At 36.2% G+C, this 21,227-nt stretch overlaps 1 protein-coding gene across 1 annotated transcript in view; it reads left to right on the forward strand.

The window, feature by feature from the left end:
* The window catches only part of NRK (Nik related kinase), a 167,577-nt gene that overhangs the window by 122,897 nt on the left and 23,453 nt on the right, over positions 1 to 21,227 (forward strand). The window contains exons 14-18 of the mRNA XM_007462428.1: positions 652 to 759; positions 13,347 to 13,414; positions 15,580 to 15,674; positions 18,413 to 18,510; positions 19,569 to 19,918. Coding sequence (XP_007462490.1) covers positions 652 to 759; positions 13,347 to 13,414; positions 15,580 to 15,674; positions 18,413 to 18,510; positions 19,569 to 19,918 — 719 coding nt within the window. The remainder of the gene's footprint in view (positions 1 to 651; positions 760 to 13,346; positions 13,415 to 15,579; positions 15,675 to 18,412; positions 18,511 to 19,568; positions 19,919 to 21,227) is intronic.

The raw sequence follows: 21,227 nt of genomic DNA on the forward strand, positions 1-21,227 counted from the left end.
ATTCCTGCCTTTATGTGTAACTCTTAAAGAAAACATAAAGAAAAAGAAAATTATTGATGTTCTAGTCAAAGTCATAGGTCTTTTGAAATACCTGAAAATTTATTAGAGTTTAAAGACATATGTGAGTGCTTCAACTCACTAGAAGGAAAGAAAACACATTCCCATTATTCTGTTTGAGTTAAAGAAATATCAGTTGGCTTAAATGGGAAAACAGAAACTTTCCTAAACTACTAGGACTCAATCAAGAAGAAATATTTGCACTGCTGTGTTGCAGATCTTCCCCTGCACAGGAGGACCAAACTTTGTAGCTATAACCGCTTATTAAATGTGACAGTCTGGGGCTATGTGTTAAGCTTTAGACGAGAGATTTTTAACCTGGATCTAATAGGTGAGTTGCAGGTGGCCAGTGATCCCCCTGAAAATACTTGCAGAGATATGTGTCTGTCTGTATGCAGTTTTCTACAGAGAATCTGTAGCATTACTCAGATTCTGAAAGAGATCCAGGACCAAAAACTATTAGAAACTACAGGCTTAAATCAATTTGAATATTTGAAAATTATTTTTTTAATTGAACATTAAGATGATGGGAATTGCTCGTATTATTTACAGTTTAACAACAAGTAAAATATTTATTTTCCTTTTTGTTTCAAGGAAAAGGAAGATGAATCATCAGATAATGATGAAGTATTTCATTCGATTCAGGCTGAAGTCCAAATAGAACCATTGCAGCCATACATTCCAAATCCTAAAGAAAATGAGGTAAGTTTCTCTACATGAGTTGCTGTGACACTAATAAGTGCCTGGAACAGTGGTCCTTAAACATTTTGGTCTCAGGATGTCTTTATACTCTTAAATATTGAAGACCCCAAAAAGCTTTTACTTAGTTGGATTGTGTCATTCAATGTATGATGTATTAGAAATTAAAACCAAAAAATTTAAAATATTTATTACTTCATTTAAAAAGTAAGAAAACTTAGATGGTAATATAAGAAACAAATTTTAGTGAAAATAACCATTTTCCATCTTGCTTAATGGAAAACAGCTGGATTCTCATATACGCTTCTGCATTCAACCTGTTGCCATATGTTGTTTAGGTTGAAGTATATGAGTAAAAGCTGACTTCTCACATATAGGTGGTTGGAAAAAGAGAATTTTTCAGATAATTGTGGATATTCTTTGAAATACACCACAACTAGAGAAGTGGAGTCCAAAACCATATCAGTGAAATTTTGAATATTCAGTAATATTAAAATCCATAAGTCTCTTGTGTGCTGTGAATAGATGTTTTGCTCATACACAATTTTGTATCTTCGTGAGTTGGTCAGTCGGAAAATATTGGTTCACTGTATATGTAGATCTTTCCAAATATTTACATGTTTTATTTTACAACACCAAAAAATGGCATTTTTAATATCAATTTCATCATAAAAATTGAGTATTGATAAGCTGTCAAATGCACAGTGATAGATGAGTTTAAAATTCTAATATTCAATTGAAAGCTCAATTTTATCATTGCTAACAACTAACATCAGTTGCTTTATCTTTGAATTGATAGGCTTACTTAGTTGATTTTAAATAAAATGCCTGGAAGATACCCAAGTTGAATAACTACAGTTTGTCTCATCAGTCATTCTTCTAAGTAAAAATATTACCCATGAAAAATTCAGTAGTTCAGCTTGTAACACAATCACACATACTTTTTCCCTTGATCATTTCTGTTTTGAGATGTAGTTTATGACAGGGTCTGGGCTATTTAATCTGTCACTTATTTTCTTAGATTCATGAGAATAAATCTAAGTCTTAGATTTATGGGAATAATCAAGTCAGTCCAGGTTGACTTTTGTTTTCACGAGTTTATTTATAGATATTTAGCACATGGTATTGGTGAGGACCAAGTAGCAGTTTCAGTTCCTGTGTGGACAAGGTAGTGTCATTATAGACAGCATTCCTTACAGCTAGCTATCTAAAAAATTTTTGGTCACTAAGGACAGATAGTTGGATGGGTGAAGAACTCAGAAATTCTTGCCTTACTCATAGTGAGTCATGAGTCTCATTGCTGTTCTTAATTAGGACAAGGCCCCAAGATCACTATATTTCCTCTTTCAAGATGCTTCACAGTAGTCCATTATGATGTATGTCATGGATAATCATCCTTCTTATTTTTTTAAATTTTATTTTATTTATTTATTTTTTATATAGCAGATTCTTACTAGTTATCTATTTTATATATATTAGTGTATATATGTCAATCCCAATCTCCGAATTCATCCCACCACCACCCCACCCCCCTTGCTTTCTCCACTTGGTATCCATATGTTTGATCTCTACATCTCTGTCTCTATTTCTACCTTGCAATCCGGTGCATCGGTACCATTTTAATAGATTGCACATAAATGCATTAATATATGATATTTGTTTTTCTCTTTTTGACTTACTTTACTCTGTATGACAGTCTCTAGGTCCATCCACGTCAGTACAAATGATCCAGTTTTGTTCCTTTTTATGACCGAGTAATATTCCATTTTATATATGTACCACATCTTCTTTAACCATTTGTCGGTTGATGGGCATTTAGGTTGCTTCCATGACCTGGCTATCGTAAATAGTGCTGAAATGAACATTGGGGTGCATGTGACTTATTTTTATATATTTTTATGTGTTTAATTTCATATCTGTACACATACACACACAGAAAGCCACGATAGATATTTTAAAACATCCTTTACATGCAGCTGTACATATTTTTTAACATCTTTATTGGAGTATAATTGCTTTACAATGGTGTGTTAGTTTCTGCTGTATAACAAAGTGAATCAGCTATACATAAACATATATCCACATATCTCCTCCCTGTTGCATCTCGCTCCCAGCCTCCCTATCCCACCCCTCTAGGTGGACACAAAACACCAAGCTGATCTCCATGTGCTATGCGGCTGCTTCCCACTAGCTATCTATTTTACATTTGGTAGTGTATATATGTCCATGCCACTCACTCAGAACTTCCCAGCTTACCATTCCCTCTCCCCGTGTCCTCAAGTCCATTCTCTACATCTGCCTCTTATTCTTGTCCTGCCCCTAGGTTCTTCAGAACCATATTTTTTTAGATTCCATATATACGTATTAGCATACAGTATTTATTTTTCTCTTTCTGACTTACTTCATTCTGTATGACAGTCACTAGGTCCATCCACCTCACTACAAATAAATCAATTTCATTTCTTTTTATAGCTGGGTAATATTCCATTGTATACATATGCCACATCTTCTTTATCTATTCATCTGTCGATGGACACTTAGGTTTCTTCCATGTCCTGGCTATTGTAAATAGAGCTGCAGTGAACATTGTGGTCCATGACTCTTTTTGAATTATGGTTTTCTCAGGGTATATGCCCAGTAGTGGAATTGCTGGGTTGTATGGTAGTTCTATTTTTAGTTTTTTAAGGAACCTCCACATTGTTCTCCATAGTGGCTGTATCAATTTACATTCCCACCAACAGTGCAAGAGGGTTCCCTTTTCTCCACACCCTCTCCAGCATTTATTGTTTGTAGATTTTTTGATGATGGCCATTCTGACCGGTGTGAGGTGATACTTCACTGTAGTTTTGATTTGCATTTCTCTAATGGTTAGTGATGTTGAGCATCATTTCATGTGTTTGTTGGCAATCTGTATATCTTCTTTGGAGAAATGTCTATTTAGGTCTTCTGCCCATTTTTGGATTGGGTTGTTTGTTTTTTTGATATTGACCTGCATGTGCTGTCTGTATATTTTGGAGATTAATCCTTTGTCAATTGCTTCATTTGCAAATATATTCTCCCATTCTGAGGGTTGTCTTTTGGTCTTGTTTATGGTTTCCTTTGCTGTGCAAAAGCGTTTAAGTTTCATTAGGTCCCATTTGTTTATTTTAGTTTTTATTTCCATTTCTCTAGCCAATGGGTCAAAAAAGGATCTTACTGTGATTTATGTCATGGAGTGTTCTGCTATGTTTTCCTCTAAGATTTTTATAGTGTCTGGCCTTACATTTAGATCTTTAATCCATTTTGAGTTTATTTTTGTGTATAGTGTTAGAGAGTGTTCCAATTTCATTCTTTTACATGTAGCTGTCCAGTTTTCCCAGCACCACTTACTGAAGAGGGTGCCTTTTCTCCATTGTATACACTTTCCTCCTTTATCAAAGATAAGGTGATATGTGCATGGGTTTACCTCTGGGCTTTCTATCCTGTTCCATTGATCTATATTTCTGTTTTTGTGCCAGTATCATACTCTCTTCATGACTGTAGCTTTGTAGTATAGTCTGAAGTCAGGGAGCCTAATTCCCCCAGCTCCGTTTTTCTTTCTCAAGATTGCTTTGGCTATTTGGGGTCTTTTGTGTTTCCATACAAATTGTGAAATTTTTTGTTCTAGTTCTGTGAAAAATGACAGTGGTAGTTTGATAGGGATTGCATTTAATCTGTAGATTGCTTTGGGTAGTAGAGTCATTTTCAAAATGTAGATTCTTCCCAATTAAGAACATAGTATATCTCTCCATCTGTTTGTATCATCTTTAATTTCTTTCTTCAGTGTCTTATACGTTTCTGCATACAGGTCTTTTATCTCCTTAAATAGGTTTATTCCTAAGTATTTTATTATTTTTGTTGCAAAGGTAAATGGGAGTGTTTTCTTAATTTCTCTTTCAGATTTTTCATCATTAGTGTATAGGAATACAAGAGATTTCTGTGCATTAATTTTGTATCCTGCTACTTCACCAAATTCACTGATTTACATTTACCAGTTTTCTGGTAGCACCTTTGGGATTCTCTATGTATAGTGTCATGTCATCTGCAAACAGTGGCAGTATTACTTCTTTCCTAATTTGTATTCCCTTTATTTCTTTTTCTTCTCTGATTGCTGTGACTAAAACTTCCAAAACTATGTTGAATAATAGTGGTGACAGTGGGCAACCTTGTCTTGTTCCTGATCTTATTGGAAATGGTTTCAGTTTTTCAACTTTGAGAACGATTTTGGCTGTGGGTTTGTCATATATGGCCTTTATTTTGTTGAGGTAGCTTCCCTCTATGCCTACTTTCTGGAGAGTTTTTATCATAAATGGCTGTTGAATTTTTTTGAATGCTTTTTCTGCATCTACTGACATGATCATATGTTTTTTCTCCTTCAATTTGTTAATATGGTTTATCACATTGATTGATTTGCATATATTGAAGAATCCTTGCATACCTGGGTTAAACCTCACTTGATCATGGTGTATGAATCTTTTAATGTGCTGTTGGATTCTGTTTGCTAGTATTTTGTTGGCAATTTTTGCATCTATGTTCATCAGTGATATTGGTCTATAGTTATCTTTTTGTGACATCTTTGTCTGGTTTTAGTGTCAGGGAGATAGTGGCCTTGTAGAATAAGTTTGGGAGAGTTCCTCACTCTGGTATATTTTGGAAGAGTTTGAGAAGGATAGGTGTTAGCTGTTCTCTAAATGTTTGATAGAATTCGCCTGTGAAGCCATCTGGTCCTGGGCTTTTGTTTGTTGGAAGATTTTTAATCACAGTTTCAATTTCAGTGCTTGTGATTGGTCTGTTTATATTTTCTGTTTCTTCCTGGTTCAGACTTGGGAGGTCATGCTTTTCTAATCTAAGAATTTGTCCATTTCTTCCAGGTTGTCCATTTTATTGGCATACAGTTGCTTGTAGTAGTCTCTCATGACCCTTTGTATTTTTTCAGTGTCAGTTGTTACTTATCCTTCTTCATTGCTCATTCTATTGATTTGAGCCTTCTCCTGTTTTTCTTTATGAGTATGGCTAGTGATTTATCAATTTTGTTTATCTTCTCAAAGAACCAGCTTTTCATTTTACTGATCTAAGCTACTGTTTCCTTCATTTCTTTTTCATTTATTTCTGATCTGATTTTTATGATTTCTTTCTTTCTGCTAACCTTGGGGTGTTTTTGTTCTTCTTTCTCTAATTGCTTTAGGTGTAAGGTTAGGTTGTTTATTTGAGATGTTTCTTCTTTCTTGAGGTAGGATTATATTGCTATAAACTTCCCTCTTAGACCCACTTTTGCTGCATCCCATAGGTTTGGGGTCGTCTTGTTTTCATTGTCATTTGTTTCTAGGTATTTTTTTTATTTCCTCTTTGATATCTTCAGTGATCTCTTGGTTATTTAGTAGTGTGTTTTTTAGCCTCCACGTGTTTGTATGTTTCACAGGTGTTTTCCTGTAATGGATATCTAGTCTCATAGCGTTGCAGTCGGAAAAGATACTTGGTAAGATTTCAGTTTTCTTAAATTTACCAAGGCTTCATTTGTGATCCAAGATATGATCTATCCTGGAGAATGTTCTGTGAACACTTGAGAAGAAAGTGTATTCTGTTGTTTTTGGATGGATTATCCTATAAATATAAATTAAGTCCATCTTGTTTAATGTATCATTTAAAGCTTGTGTTTCCTTTTTTATTTTTATTTTGGATGATCTGTCCATTGGTGAAAGTGGTGTGTTAACATTCCCTACTATGATTGTGTTACTGTCGATTTCCCCTTTTATGGCTGTTAGCATTTGCCTTATGTATTGAGGTGCTCCTATGTTGGGTGCATAAATATTTACAATTGTTATGTCTTCTTCTTGGATTGATCCCTTGATCATTATGTAGTGTCCTTCTTTTTCTCTTGTAATAGTCTTTATTTTAAAGTGCGTTTCGTGTGATATGAGAATTGCTACTCCAGCTTTCTTTTGATTTCCATTTGCATGGAATATGTTTTTCCATCCCCTCACTTTCAGTCTGTATGTGTCCCTAGGTCTGAAGTGGGTCTCTTATAGACAGCATATGTACAGGTCTTGATTTTGTATCCATTCAGCCAGTCTGTGTCTTTTGTTGGAGCATTTAATCCATTTACCTTTAAGGTAGTTATCGATATGTGTGTTCCTATTACCATTTTCTTAATTGTTTTGGGTTTGTTATTGTAGGTGTTTTCCTTCTCTTGTGTTTCCTGCATAGAGAAGTGCCTTTAGCATTTGTTGTAGAGCTGGTTTGGTGGTGCTGAATTCTCTTAACTTTTGCTTGTCTGTAAAGGTTTTAATTTCCTGTTGAATCTGAATGAGATCCTTGCTGGGTAGAGTAATCTTGGTTGTAGTTTTTTCCCTTTCATCATTTTAAATATGTCCTGCCACTCCCTTCTGGCTTGTAGAGTTTCTGCTGAAAGATCAGATGTTAACCATATGGGGATTCCCTTGTATGTTATTTGTTGCTTTGCCCTTGCTGCTTTTAATATTTTTTCTTTGTATTTAATTTTTGATAGTTTGATTCATATGTGTCTTGATGTGTTTCACCTTGCATTTATCCTGTATGGGACTCTCTGTGCTTGTGGACTTGATTGACTATTTTCTTTCCAATATTAGGAAAGTTTTCAAGTATAATCTCTTCAAATATTTTCTCAGTGCCTTTTTTTCTCTCTTCTTCTTTTGGGACCGCTATAATTCGAATATTGTTGCATTTAATGTTGTCCCAGAGGTCTCTGAGTCTGTCCTCATTTCTCTTCATTCTTTTTTCTTTATCCTGCTCTGCAGTAGTTATTTCCACTATTTTATCTTCCAGGTCACTTATCCGTTCTTCTGCCTCAGTTTTTCTGCTATTGATTCCTTCTAGAAAATTTTTCATTTCATTTATTGTGTTGTTCACCACTGTTTGTTTGCTCTTTAGTTCTTCTAGGTCCTTATTAAACGTTTCTTGTATTTTTTTAAATTATTTTTGCGGTATGCGGGCCTCTCACTGTTGTGACCTCTACTGTTGTGGAGCACAGGCTCCGGATACGCAGGCTCAGCGGCCATAGCTCATGAGCCTAGCCGCTTCATGGCACGTGGGATCTTCCAAGACCGGGGCACGAACCCATGGTCCCTGCATCAGCAGGTGCACTCTCAACAACTGCACCACCAGTGAAGCCCGTTTCTTGTATATTTTATTTCCAAGATTTCAGATCATCTTTACTGTTTTTTTTCTCTGAATTCTTTTTCAGGTTGACTGCCTATTTCCTCTTCATTTGTTTGGTTTGGTGGGTTTTTATCTTGCTCCTTCGTCTGCTGTGTATTTCTCTGTTTTCTCATTTCACTTAACTTACTGTGTTTGGGGTCTCGTTTTCACAGGCTAGAGGTTCATAGTTCCCATTGTTTTGGGTGTCTGCCCCCAGTGGGTGAGGTTGGTTCAGTGGGTTGTGTAGGCTTCCTGGTGGAGGGGACTGGTGCCTGTGTTCTGGTGGACGAGGCTAGATCTTGTCTTTCTGGTGGGCAGGACCACATCCAGTGGTGTGTTTTTGGGTGTCTGTGAACTTATTGTGATTTTAGGCAGCCTCTCTGCTAATGGGTGGGGTTGTGTTCCTGTCTTGCTAGTTGTTTGACATAGGGGGTTCAGCACTGTAGCTTGCTGGTCATTGAGTGGAGCTGGGTCTTCACTTTGAGATGGAGATCTCTGAAAGAGCTCTCGCCATTTGATATTACGTGGCTCTGGGAGGTCCCTGGTGGTCCAATGTCCTGAACTCAGCTCTCCCACCTCAGAGGCTTAGGCCTGACACCTGCTGCAGCACCTAGAGTCTGTCAGCCAAATGGCTCTGAAGAAAAGGGAGGGAAAAAAAGAAAGAAAGAAAAATAAAATAAAGTTATTAAAATAAAAAATAAAATATATATTATTAAAAATAAAAAGTAATTTAAAAAAGAAAGAAAGAAGAGAGCAACCAAACCAAAAAGAAAATCCACCAATGATAACAAGTGCTAAAAACTATACTAAAAAAAAACCCCAGAAAACTGACAGAAGGAACCCTAGGACAAATGCTAAAAGGAAAGCTATACAGAAAAAAATCACACAAAGAAGCACACACATACACACTCACAAAGGGTGAAAAAGGGAAATATAAAGAAAGGGAGAGAGCAACCAAATCAATAAACAAATCTACCTATGATAATAAGCTCTAAATACTAAACTAAGATAAACATAAAGCCAGAAACAAATTAGGTGCAGAAAACAAACCACAAGTCTATAGTTGCTCCCAAAGTCACTGCCTCAATTTTGGGATGATTCGTTGCCTATTCAGGTATTCCACAGATGCAGGGTACATTAATTTGATTGTAGAGATGTAATCCGCTGCTCCTGTGGCTGCATGGAGAGATATCCCTTTCTCTTCTTTGTTCGCACAGCTCCTGGGTTCAGCTTTGGATTTGGCCTCACCTTTACATGTAGGTCGCCTGAGGCATCTGTTCCCCGCCCCAACAGGACAGGGCTAAAGTAGCTGCTGATTTGGGGACTCTGGCTCACTCAGGCCAGGGGGAGGGAGGGGTACGGAATGCAGGGCGAGTCTGCAGCGGTGGAGGCCCACATGACATCGCAACAGCCTTAGGCGCGCTGTGTGTTCTCCTGGGGAAGTTTTCCCTGGATCACGGGACCCTGGCAGTGGCGGGCTGTACAGGCTTCCAGGAGGGGAGATGTGGATAGTGACCTGTGCTTGCACACAGTCTTCTTGGTTGCTGCAGTAGCAGCCTTAGCATTTCATGCCCGTCTCTGGGTTCTGTGCTGGTAGCCATGGCTTGCACCCATCTCTGGAGCTTGTTTAGGTGGTACTCTGAATCCCCTCTCTTCACACACCCCAAAACAATGGTCTTTTGCCTCTTAGGCAGTTCCAGATTTTTTCCCGGACTCCCTCCTGGCTACCTGTGGTGTACTAGCCCCCTTCAGTCTGTGTTCATGCAGCCAACCCCAGTCCTCTCCCTGGGTTCTGAATTCTGAAGCCCGAGCCTCAGCCTCCAGCCCCCACCCACCCCAGCGGGTGAGCACACAAGCCTCTAAGGCTGGTGAGTCCTGGTCAGCAGTGATTCTCTGTTGCGGGAATCTCTCCACTTTGCCCTCAGCACCCCTGTTGCTGTGCTCTCCTCCATGTCTCTGAAGCTTCCCCCCCGCCCACCCCCTATCTCTGCCAGTGAAGTGGCTTCCTAGTGTGTGGAAACTATTCCTCCTTCACAGCTCCCTCCCAGAGGTGCAGGTCCCATCACTATCCTTTTGTCTCTGATTTTTCTTTTTTCTTTTGCCCTACCCAAGTATGTGGGGAGTTTCTTGCCTTTTGGGAAGTCTGAGGTCTTCTGCCAGTGTTCAGTAGGTGTTCTGTAGGAGCTGTTCCTCACGTAGATGTATTTTTGATGTACTTGTGGGGAGGAAGGTGATCTCCATGTCTTACTCCTCTGCTGTCTTGAAGCTATCCACATGTGTCTTTTGGAATTATGGTTTTCTCTCAGTATATGCCCTGTAGAGGGATTGCTGGGTCCATCCTTTTTAAATATGTTCTTTCTGATACTAACAGTCCTCTGAAATGAATAACAGAGTACTGCTTTATAAATACTAATTACTGGCAGAAGGAACATAGGCTGGATTGTATTATTTAATTACAAGAGGCAATGTGTCCCCCTCTCTGCCTTATTAAATGATGACTTTACTCTTACTCCCAGATAAGAATTATTACTATAAGCATGATACGTTAAGACCAAAATATAATGAGCTGTGTCTGGTTGATTTGTAATACATCATTTGCCATAACATATGCTATTCTTACTACTCATTTTCTTCTCCCCATTTTTCAGAACAAATACAGTCAATTCATATTAGGCATTAGCCTTACTTATCTTTGGCCTTTATCTCTTCTGAGTAATTTTGGCCTCTGGTAAACTAGTTTCAGTAAACTTTCTGAGATCAGCTTCATGAACCAGGAGGCCTAGACTGGGTCAATATGATTCCAGTTATCTGAATCAAAAGTGGAAAAAGTCAGTCAGATGCTTATCCTGCATACTGCCAAACATCTGGTTGTATTTGGAAACATTCATTAACAAAACATGTGGACAATTGACAACATTTCTCACTTCTTATGTATCTGTCTGTTGGAGTATAAAGACAACCTTGATAAGTTACTACATAAGAGAAAAAAAAGTGTAGTATGGTTATTATAGTTTCTAGAAACTATAGCATAATGTTATCAGCATGAAAATGCTATATTTATTTTTTATTGTAACATGTTGAATTTTCCTTTCTGAAGAATCTAATATGACTGCCTTGTTGAATGTCAGAATGATCTATTTTGGTGGTTAGCTAAAAACTATTTTGAGTAGAAACCTAGAGATATAAAATTAAATTAGGCAAGGCAACACTCCATGGCCCTATATATTAATGCTGGCAGAAGGTAAATCTGCACTACTGATGGAAGCTGGATCATTATATGTGCTCTTTCTTGAGTCTTTTGCTGTATGAGATGAATGAATAGTTAATAAAATAAAAATTAATTTATTTAGAATTGAAAAGTATTTGGAAATGATTATGATATTACAGTCAAGTTGTAAAGTGAAAAAAAACATACTTTCTTAAAGATGAGTAAGGCCAGACACTATAAAACGCTTGGAGGAAAACAGGCAGAACACTCTTTGACATAAATCTTAGCAAGATCTTTTTTGACCCACCTCCTAGAGTAATAAGAATAAAAACAAAGATAAACAAATGGGACATAGTTAAACTTAAAAGCTTTTGCACAACAAAGGAAACCATAAACAAAACAAAAAGCCCACTGAATGAGAGAAAATATTTCTGAATGAAGCAACTGACAAAGGATTAATCTCCAAAATATACAAACAGCTCATAAAGCTCAGTATCAATAAAAACAAACAACCCAATCCAAAAATGAGCAGAAGACCTAAATAGACATTTCTCCAAAGAAGACATACAAATGGCCAATGAACAAATGAAAAGATCCTCAACATCACTAATTATTAAAGAAATGCAAATCAAAACTACAATGAGGTACCAACTGACACCTGTCAGAATGTCCATCATCAAAAAATCTACAAACAATAAATGCTGGAGAGGGTGTGGAGAAAAGGGAATCTTCATGCATTGTTGGTGGGAATGTAAATTGATAGAGCCACTATGGAGAACAGTATGGAGATTCCTTAAAAAACTAAATATAGAATTACCATATGATCCAGCAATCCCACTACTGGGCATATACCCAGAGAAAACCATAATTCAAAAAGACACATGCACCCCAATGTTCATTGAAGTACTATTTAAAATAGCCAGGACATGGAAGCAACCTAAATGTCCATCAACAGAGGAATGGATAAAGAAGATGTGGTGCATATATAAAACAGAATATTACTCAGTCATAAAAAGGAGTGAAATTAGTCATTTGTGCAGACGTGGGTGGACCTAGAGTCTGTCATACAGAGTGAAGTAAGTCAGAAAGAGACAAACAAATATTGTATATTAACACACATACGTGGAATCTGGAAAAAAATGGTACAGGCCATCTTATTTACAAAGCAGAAATAAAGACACAGACATAGAGAACAAACATATAGATGCCAAGGGCAAAAGGGGGGGTGGGATGAATTGGGAGATTGGGATTGACATATATACACTATTGATACTATGTATAAAATAACTAATGAGAACCTACTGTATAGCACAGGGAACTCTGCTCAGTGCTCTGTGGTGACCTAAATGAGAAAGTAATCCAAAAATGAGGGGGGCTTCCCTGGTGGCGCAGTGGTTGAGAGTCCGCCTGCCGATGCAAGGGACACAGGTTCGTGCCCCAGTCTGGGAGGATCCCACATGCTGCGGAGCAGCTGGGCCCGTGAGCCATGGCTGCTGAGCCTGCGCGTCCGGAGCCTGTGCTCCACAACGGGAGAGGTCACGGCAGTGAGAGGCCCGTGTACTGCAAAAAAAAAAAAGAGGGGATATATGTATACATATAGCTGATTCACTTTGCTGTACAGTATAAACTAACACAATATTGCATCTATACTCTAATAAAAAAATTTTTACAATAAAGAAGGGACACTTTAGACTCCTGAGAGGTTTTTAGTGATGTGTGTGTGTGTTACAACTTTTGAAAATCTAGTATTCACTTTAGAAAAGGTGAGTGAGTGAGAAGTTTGAACTTGCTATAAAAAGTAATATGAAAACATAGAAAGAACATTAAATTAGCAGGTGGGAGACCTACAGTCTGATTAAAGATATCCTTTGACTTGATGTAAAGTTCTTAGAAAAGTCATTTTCCATCTCTGGGATACAGATTCCTCAATAATAAATGAGGGTGTTTGATTATATGATCTCCAGAATCTGTTGTTATACTAAAATTCAAGGATATATTAAAAAATTATGGTTAAGTGGTTCTAATGTTATACTATAAGTAATAATGAAATACAATCTATTTATGAAAATCAGATTTTATAAGCTGGATTTTTAAGAAAATAACTCTTTGTGAAGAATATTTTCCCATGAATTAATAACTCAAAAAATGTATGATTCAGAATTCTACCAAAGTATTGCATTGTATCTTTAAGGTCCAAGAGAGATCTATTTCTATGCCTTACAACCAGGATCATGTACATCGTGTCAAGTTCTCTTCAAGGTATGTGTCTCTGATTTCTATATTCAGATTACTCTGATTTACTGTCATATGGGAAATTAAAGCTTATTTATTTGATACTAAGTTCTGTGTGAATTCAACACTAAAATATTAATGACAACATAGTCATCAATGATATCACTGGCCCATATTTAAAACCTTAAAACTGCAACAATCCATTAACTAGATCTTTCACCTTTGGACATACTGCAATCTCAGTGTTATTTAGTTTGATGATTAGCTGGTAACATTCACAATTTAATAACACAAACAACAGTGAATTCTTGGACAGTGTTCAATTAGTAATTTACAATAAAAAGGTGTGAAATTTCATGTGTGTCATGTATACTTCAATTACATGATATTTGTGATGTACTACATGGTAAAACACACACACAATTGCTAACCTCAGAAGCTAATGCCACAGAATGGGCAAACCTAAAATAACCTATAGGGAAAATCAAATCTAAAACTCAATATTATAGCAATAATTTATATCAGTCACTGTAATTTTTAACTCTGTAATATTTATAATCTTCAGTAATTTTCAAAGATCATGTTTCATATTTTAGATGTATGCAATGTGTTATATTTGGGTTTTTTTTACATCTTTATTGGAGTATAATTGGTTTACAATGGTGTGTTAGTTTCTGCTTTATAACAAAGTGAATCAGTTATACATATACATATGTTCCCATATCTCTTCCCTCTTGCATCTCCCTCCCTCCCACCCTCCCTATCCCACCCCTCTAGGTGGTCACAAAGCACCGAGCTGATCTCCCTGTGCTATGCGGCTGCTTCCCACTAGCTATCTATTTTACGTTTGGTAGTGTATATATGTCCATGCCACTCTCTCACTTTGTCACAGCTTACCCTTCCCCCTCCACATATCCTCAAGTCCATTCTCTAGTAGGTCTGTGTCTTTATTCCTGTCTTACCCCTAGGTTCTTCATGACATTTTTTTGAATGCTAAATTTTAATTTAGATGTTCCTTGAAAATCATACCCCTTCCAACTCCAACTCATAGTGGAGAGAACTTAACCTATATTCATTCACTCAGTCATTCAGTAAATACTTATTGAGTACTTACTGTATTCAAGATTCTGCACAGTATGGTCAGATGGCATAGAGCTGATAGTATTTAGCATGTATATTCTTATCTAATTATTCTTTAAAACCCCCATGTATTTGTGTCCTTAGATTTAATTGGTGTGCAGAAATCTTGAAAAATTTTAAAGCAAGATTGGGAACTTTCTCTTACTATGCATTCAGTGAATGAGTTGTCATGATCCTTCTGACAACAAAGGGGGAGAAATCAGTTTAGTTTTGTGTATCTGTTTTGGTATCATGGGTTATGATATAAAAATCAATATAACTGTTAAGCATGGGGTATATAAAAATCAATATTGCTACTAAACTGGAATTGGTTGTTCTTATTACAAAAAAGGGTTTTGAATTTATGAATTGCATATATATTTACTTTAAATATGGTTATATTTATGAAATCAATTTAACTGAAACTTAAGTCTTTCCTGAAATTTGGGGTCATAGAAAAGACTCTTGTCTGTTCTAGGCCTAAATCAATAACCAAAGTCCTTCCTATATAGAAATTCCAAAGCAGCTATAAAATTTAGCAGCACTGGTCCAAAGAAACTTTCTAAATATTCCCTGAATTTGAATAGTGAAAACTAAAGTGTCCTATCTATTTATCCATGTATCTAAATTAGGAACAGGACATTAAAAAACGCAAATTCCAAGCATTTGAAATCAGGATTATAATAGTGGAATATTTAACATGAAAATAACTTAGTTTTTATCATGTTAAAATACTCACATACACTATAAATTTATGTTTCTTGCTGTTTTACCCAGGTAGCAATAATGTCTGAATATTAACTTAAAGAAAGTTCATAGGAATTTTTAGAAATAAATATATATGTGAAGGAAACATACTTGTATAAAGACAATTTTTTATATTTTGGAAATTGTTTCTATCTTCTAGATAAAAGAGCAGATTTGGGGAAATTGGAAAATATTACTTAAACTCTACTTCTTTTTAGTTTGATACATACCCATATACTTAAAACTTCTGTTGGTCTTGATGTGGAGTTGTACATTCCCTTTATGAATGTTAGGATGTGACACATGCTGTTCTGTCTTTTCATTAGTGTTCCTCAGCGGTCTCTTTTGGAACAAGCTCAGAAGCCCATTGACATCAGACAAAGAAGTTCGCAAAATCCTCCGAATTGCCCAGCAGCATCAGGTGATTCAAAGCACAAAGTTTAAACAGTCAAAACGGAGTTAATGTTTAATAGTTTATTTTGAAAAAGTTAAAGAATTTCAAGAAGGAATGAATCAATAGTGTCAGGGAGGCCAAGTAAGATTAAGACCAGGAGGCCATTGGATTTGGCAATTAGGTGATCAGTGATGACCTTTGAGAAATGGGAAGTAATTTTTCTGAAGTTTCTTCTTTCAGTTGGGTAGTAGTTAAGAATGTGTCTAGGGAGGCAGGAGGGGGGGTCAGCCTTAGTTTCTATACCATGTGTGAAAAATATGGGAAAGGAATTTGAGAGAGGCTTCTACAACAGGCTAAAATTTATAGGCAATCTTTAGAATATTGAAATATTAAATGGAGTAGTTGCGGGCATGTGTTTTATTTATCAGTTTGTTATTTCACCTCCCCAAAGTAAGATATATACAGTATCTCTTAAATGTTAAAAATTAATGTAGTTACTCACAATGAAAAATTAATCAATAAAATCATAGAAAATAACTTTACAAACTGTGATATGAATTTCAAATAAGTATTTTATTTTATGATGTACTTTTGAGAGAGTTTAAATGAATTATAGATTTGTGACATATCAGATAAACAAAGTGAAAAGTTATGCCTTGGGTCATAAAATCTGGCACTATCTACTTTTAAGTAATTCAAGTAAGTTAAGTAAGGGAAAAATGCCTGACTGAGTCCCCAAGTCGTCTGTAAAATACAGCATATAGATTTTATTAAAATGTCAATAATTAAATGGATATATAGGTACACTGTATGAAAATCATATAGTCGAAGACCTGAATTTTAAAACCCCATTCTTCTTCTTAGGAGACTCCGATAATGGCATAATTCTTTTAATTGGTAGTGTCCCCTTGTGCAGAAATATTATCTTGTGAGAAATAAGATAAGCCTGTGTGAAGAGAAACTTTAGGACTTTTTTCCCCAGAATCTTTCTGGTTTGACTAGGGTTTATTTTGCTAATACTGAAGAAACAACTAAAACTTTAAGGTTTATTCATATTGTATATTTTGAAATAAGGAAACTCTGGAATAGGCCCCAAAACATTTATGAACAGTGGTGGGAGGGAGAAAGGGAGAGTATCTGTGTAGATAATAGCTAAAGTTCTTTTTAGCTCTAAAATTCTGTTATTTTACTGTGTGTGCTACATAGATGATTTGAAGTTCCCATGAGACTCAATACTTCATGATGCAGGAAATCAGAACACCTTACTACAAATTTGCCTCAAAATCTCAGACATTCACCCAAACTTCTTACTTAGCCTAATGATACACCAAAAGACCTGAGAGAAAATAGTTTCCTACGGAAAGATAATACATTGCAAAAGTACAACAGTGTCAGAAGATGTGAACATAAATTGTAAGATGTGTTCAGTACAATATTCTCAAAAGATAGAAATGTTTTCAAATACATGCTTTTTGGAGTTCTAGTGTCAATACTTTGGCTATATATCAAGGCTGCAAATAAAAGAGGGATAGTACTATTTATCTTCAAATTCCAAGCACACAAAAACAATAAAAAGGGACTTGAGAGTCCCTTTAGTGAAGCTTTTTCTAAGTATACTCACCCAGATCTACTGATCTTTGAGCCTAAATATTCTCACTCTGTTTTAACCACAGATGTTATTTACTATACCACAAATCTTAATATCAAAAATCCAGTCTTCTGGGCTTCCCTGGTGGCGCAGTGGTTGAGAGTCCACCTGCCGATGCAGGGGACACGGGTTCGTGCCCCGATCCGGGAAGATCCCACATGCCGTAGGAGCAGCTGGGCCCCTGAACCATGGCCGCTGAGCCTGCGTGTCCGGAGCCTGCGCTCCACAACGGGAGAGGCCACAACAGTGAGAGGCCCGTGTACCGCAAAAAAAAAAAAATCCAGCCTTCTAATCCAGACAAATTTGCATTTTAAATGGAAGTATTCACACTATAGAAATGAGCTGTGCATTATGATACAACTAGCAAAATGTGGCTATTAAAATTAAAACTAAAATGAAAATGAAGTTAAATTTTAAATTCAACCTCTCAGACACACTGGCCATATTTCAAATGCTCAATAGCCATGTGTGGATAGTGGCTACTGTATTGGACAATGCGGATACAGAACATTTCTATTACTGCAGAAAGTTCTATTGCAGAGAGCTTCTATAGAAGGGTTCCTGGCTTTATAAAAAGGGCTAAGATTTGCCACTTTTCAGTTGTTCACTTCTCAACTGTATTGAAATACTTGAAGATATATCATTGAGTAGAAATTGGGGGATTAAGATTCAAGAGTCAACTCTCCTCTTGAAAGTTTTGTCTAATCTATCATCTTCTAGTATACTGTTGGGCTCTTTTTCTACTGGTTAGTATGGGAGGCTAGAAATACCACCCAGCCCTTCCTATTCTTGATACATTCTCTTTTTTTCATGGGACTATCTGTATACTAGTCTTACTGTGTACCTTGTTACACAGATAGAGAGAAATACCTAGCAAGTGTACACTTAATACTGAAAACAAAAAAGCCATGCAGGTCTAACAGAACAAACCTTGAGCCTGTCACTGCCTGTGAAAACAGAACATAGGATCTTAGCCCCATAAGAATTTACCAAGTGATATCTCCAGAATGGAAAGTGGCTACAAGAAAAATACCAAGGGATTGAACTGGTACACTATAAAAATGAAGTCAATGGCTGTGATCACAACTGTTACTAATGGCTTTTTGGCATTCCACAGAATCTTCTTCTGAGGAAGAGAGCCCTGTGACCAGGAGGAGGTCCCAGTCATCACCACCTTATTCTACTATTGATCAGAGGTTGCTGGTTGACATTCATGTAGGTTTCCATCTTAACTCTTAACGCATTTATATCTGTTCTTTTTAAATTTCAATTTCTTTTAACTTACATATTTTCATCTTCATTCGAGGGAATGGCTAAAGTGTTCAGTTTTTAAATTAATCTTTCAAATATATATTGCTATTGGTATGTCAGTATGCAGAATATGAAATCTAGAAATTAAATTTAATCGATGTAAAACATTTAATGTAAAATGTTTTGTAATGTAAAATATAAAAACATTTAATCGATCATAAAATATTTTACTTTCACATTCTTGTGTCATAACATATTCTGGAGAGGAGTGATAAAAAACTATTTGTAGAAGCTAATCTCAAATTAAGGAGTAAGGTTTAGATGCTCAGTTTTTGTCTAATGTCATTTCATGAATGATGAGGCAATGCATAAAGATAAAACATTTAGCGAAAAATAAAATGCCTTCTAATTTCATAAATAAAAAGGCCTTCTAATTATTTTTGCAGTGTGCTTTCAGATCATTCTGTTTTACTTTTGTAATTACCTCTACCCTACTACACATACACCCCTTTCAGATTGCTCAGAGGTTGCTTATAGGACACATACCATACTTAAAGGTGAATTTATATTAATTTACTTCTTAGAAGTGTTTACATTACTTTAATACAACCTATGTTGTATAAAACTAGAGCTGGGAAATTAACATATCAATTTTAAGAGCTAATCCCAATATCAAAGGATAAAACAAAAGGAAAAAGTGACTGTCTTCTCTAGAATGTTAAATCATCTGTTCTCTTCTCCAGCACCAAAACCAAATGTCTAGTTCTCAGCAGATAAGTAGGACTAATATAAAACAGTGAGTAAATTTTGCCCTGTGTGATCCAGAAAGGCCATTAATGATCATAGCCTGAGGTTTGGGTTTTGGCAGCTCATCCTCACAAAAATGTTGGCTCTATATAGTGAGTGAACATCTTCATTTCAATTGAAAATACATTTTAAAATATTATCAGCCTGGAAGCTTTCCAATCTAGAAGAAAATGAAAGGCTACTAGAGACTACATTAACCTTTCTTGTACACACAGGTTCCAGATGGATTTAAAGTAGGAAAAATATCACCCCCCGTTTACTTGACAAATGAATGGGTAGGCTATAATGCACTCTCTGAAATCTTCCGGAATGATTGGTTAACTCCTGCACCTGTCATTCAGCCACCTGAAGAGGATGGTGATTATGTTGAACTCTATGATGCTGGTGATGATGATGATTCTAATGATGCTTATGAAGATACTTATGACCATGACAATGGCTGTGATGAGTTGGATAACCAGGTTGATCAGGCTAATGATGCTGGTGAAGACCAAGACGATGATGACAATGATGAGGTTGTTGATGACAAAGACAATAATCATGATGATGCTCCTAGTTGGCCAAGGTTGGTTTTTCTGGATTACTTGCATTATCCATATTTTATCATTTCAAAACTATTTGCATCTTTGGTTTACTTTCAAAATTTATTACCAGGGGCTTCCCTGGTGGCGCAGTGGTTGGGAGTCCGCCTGCCGATGCAGGGGGCACGGGTTCGTGCCCCGGTCCGGGAGGATCCCACGTGCCGCGGAGCGGCTGGGCCCGTGAGCCATGGCCTCTGGGCCTGCGCGTCTGGAGCCTGTGCTCCGCAACGGGAGAGGCCACAGCAGTGAGAGGCCCCCATACCACAAAAAAAAAAAAAAAATTTATTACCAAGAGGGTGAATGAATTGCACTTTCATGTTGGTAAATGGTTGATTTTCAACAATAGATTTTAAATTATTTTAATGCAAAACACTTAATTTTTCATTTCTTGTAATACTATATTTTATTAGCATTCAACTATTTATTAAGTTCTTTATAACTGGAGTTGTCTCGGTGTTTCTGTTAAAATTAATGCTACTGAATCATTCTACCCTGTAAAACACAATGAGTGTGAGAAATGGGCTGACAAATTAAGTAGTGTGCCTATTAATAATTGTAAGTTGAAGCCCTGATGTTTGTGAACAAAATCTCTAAATTTGCTGAGAAAAATGAAGTGCAAACATGATACTCACTTGATAGTTTTAAGCTCCAACTTACAAACATAGCATTATCCTTGGGATTCTGAAAACTGCTATAACTAAATTCAGTTCTCGTTCAATTTTATCTTCTTATAGAGTAGCTACTCAAAGTGGTAATATTTAGTGTAGTGTTTTTGGCATACCACCAGTATATGCTATATATATATAGTTACTTGTTCCTGCTCTATAAGCAGCCAGTGTGTTCTTATTTACATGTGCTTATGGTTTGTATTTAAACTGCTCTCAAAGGCAATTCATTAATATAGTATATTTTTAGAAAAATAATTAACAGTGGGAGAATTGTTTGCTTTATAATATTGAAATCCATATTTTATTTTGTTAATTTTCAAATGTTACTGGGGATATACATGACAGAACAGACTACAATTCATTCAACATTTTTTCTTTTTTGTCAACTAAAAAACTACCAGGAATTCCGTTCTCAAATTCATTTGCTTTTAGAATTATCATAGGTACATATTTATGTTGTCCCTTATGCAAAAGATCATTGAGACATTTTGCTAAGCTTGGTGTTCTTAGCAAATAATTAAGTGACTATCTTAACAATGAGATCTATATTACTGAACTTCCTGGTGATAATAGTAGAACAATCAATGGAAATCTGTTGCAAAGCAGACAATACACATGTTAGAAA

This window comes from Lipotes vexillifer, unplaced genomic scaffold, assembly GCF_000442215.2.
Source record: "Lipotes vexillifer unplaced genomic scaffold, Lipotes_vexillifer_v1.1 scaffold345, whole genome shotgun sequence".
Classification (NCBI taxonomy): Eukaryota; Metazoa; Chordata; class Mammalia; order Artiodactyla; family Lipotidae; genus Lipotes; species Lipotes vexillifer.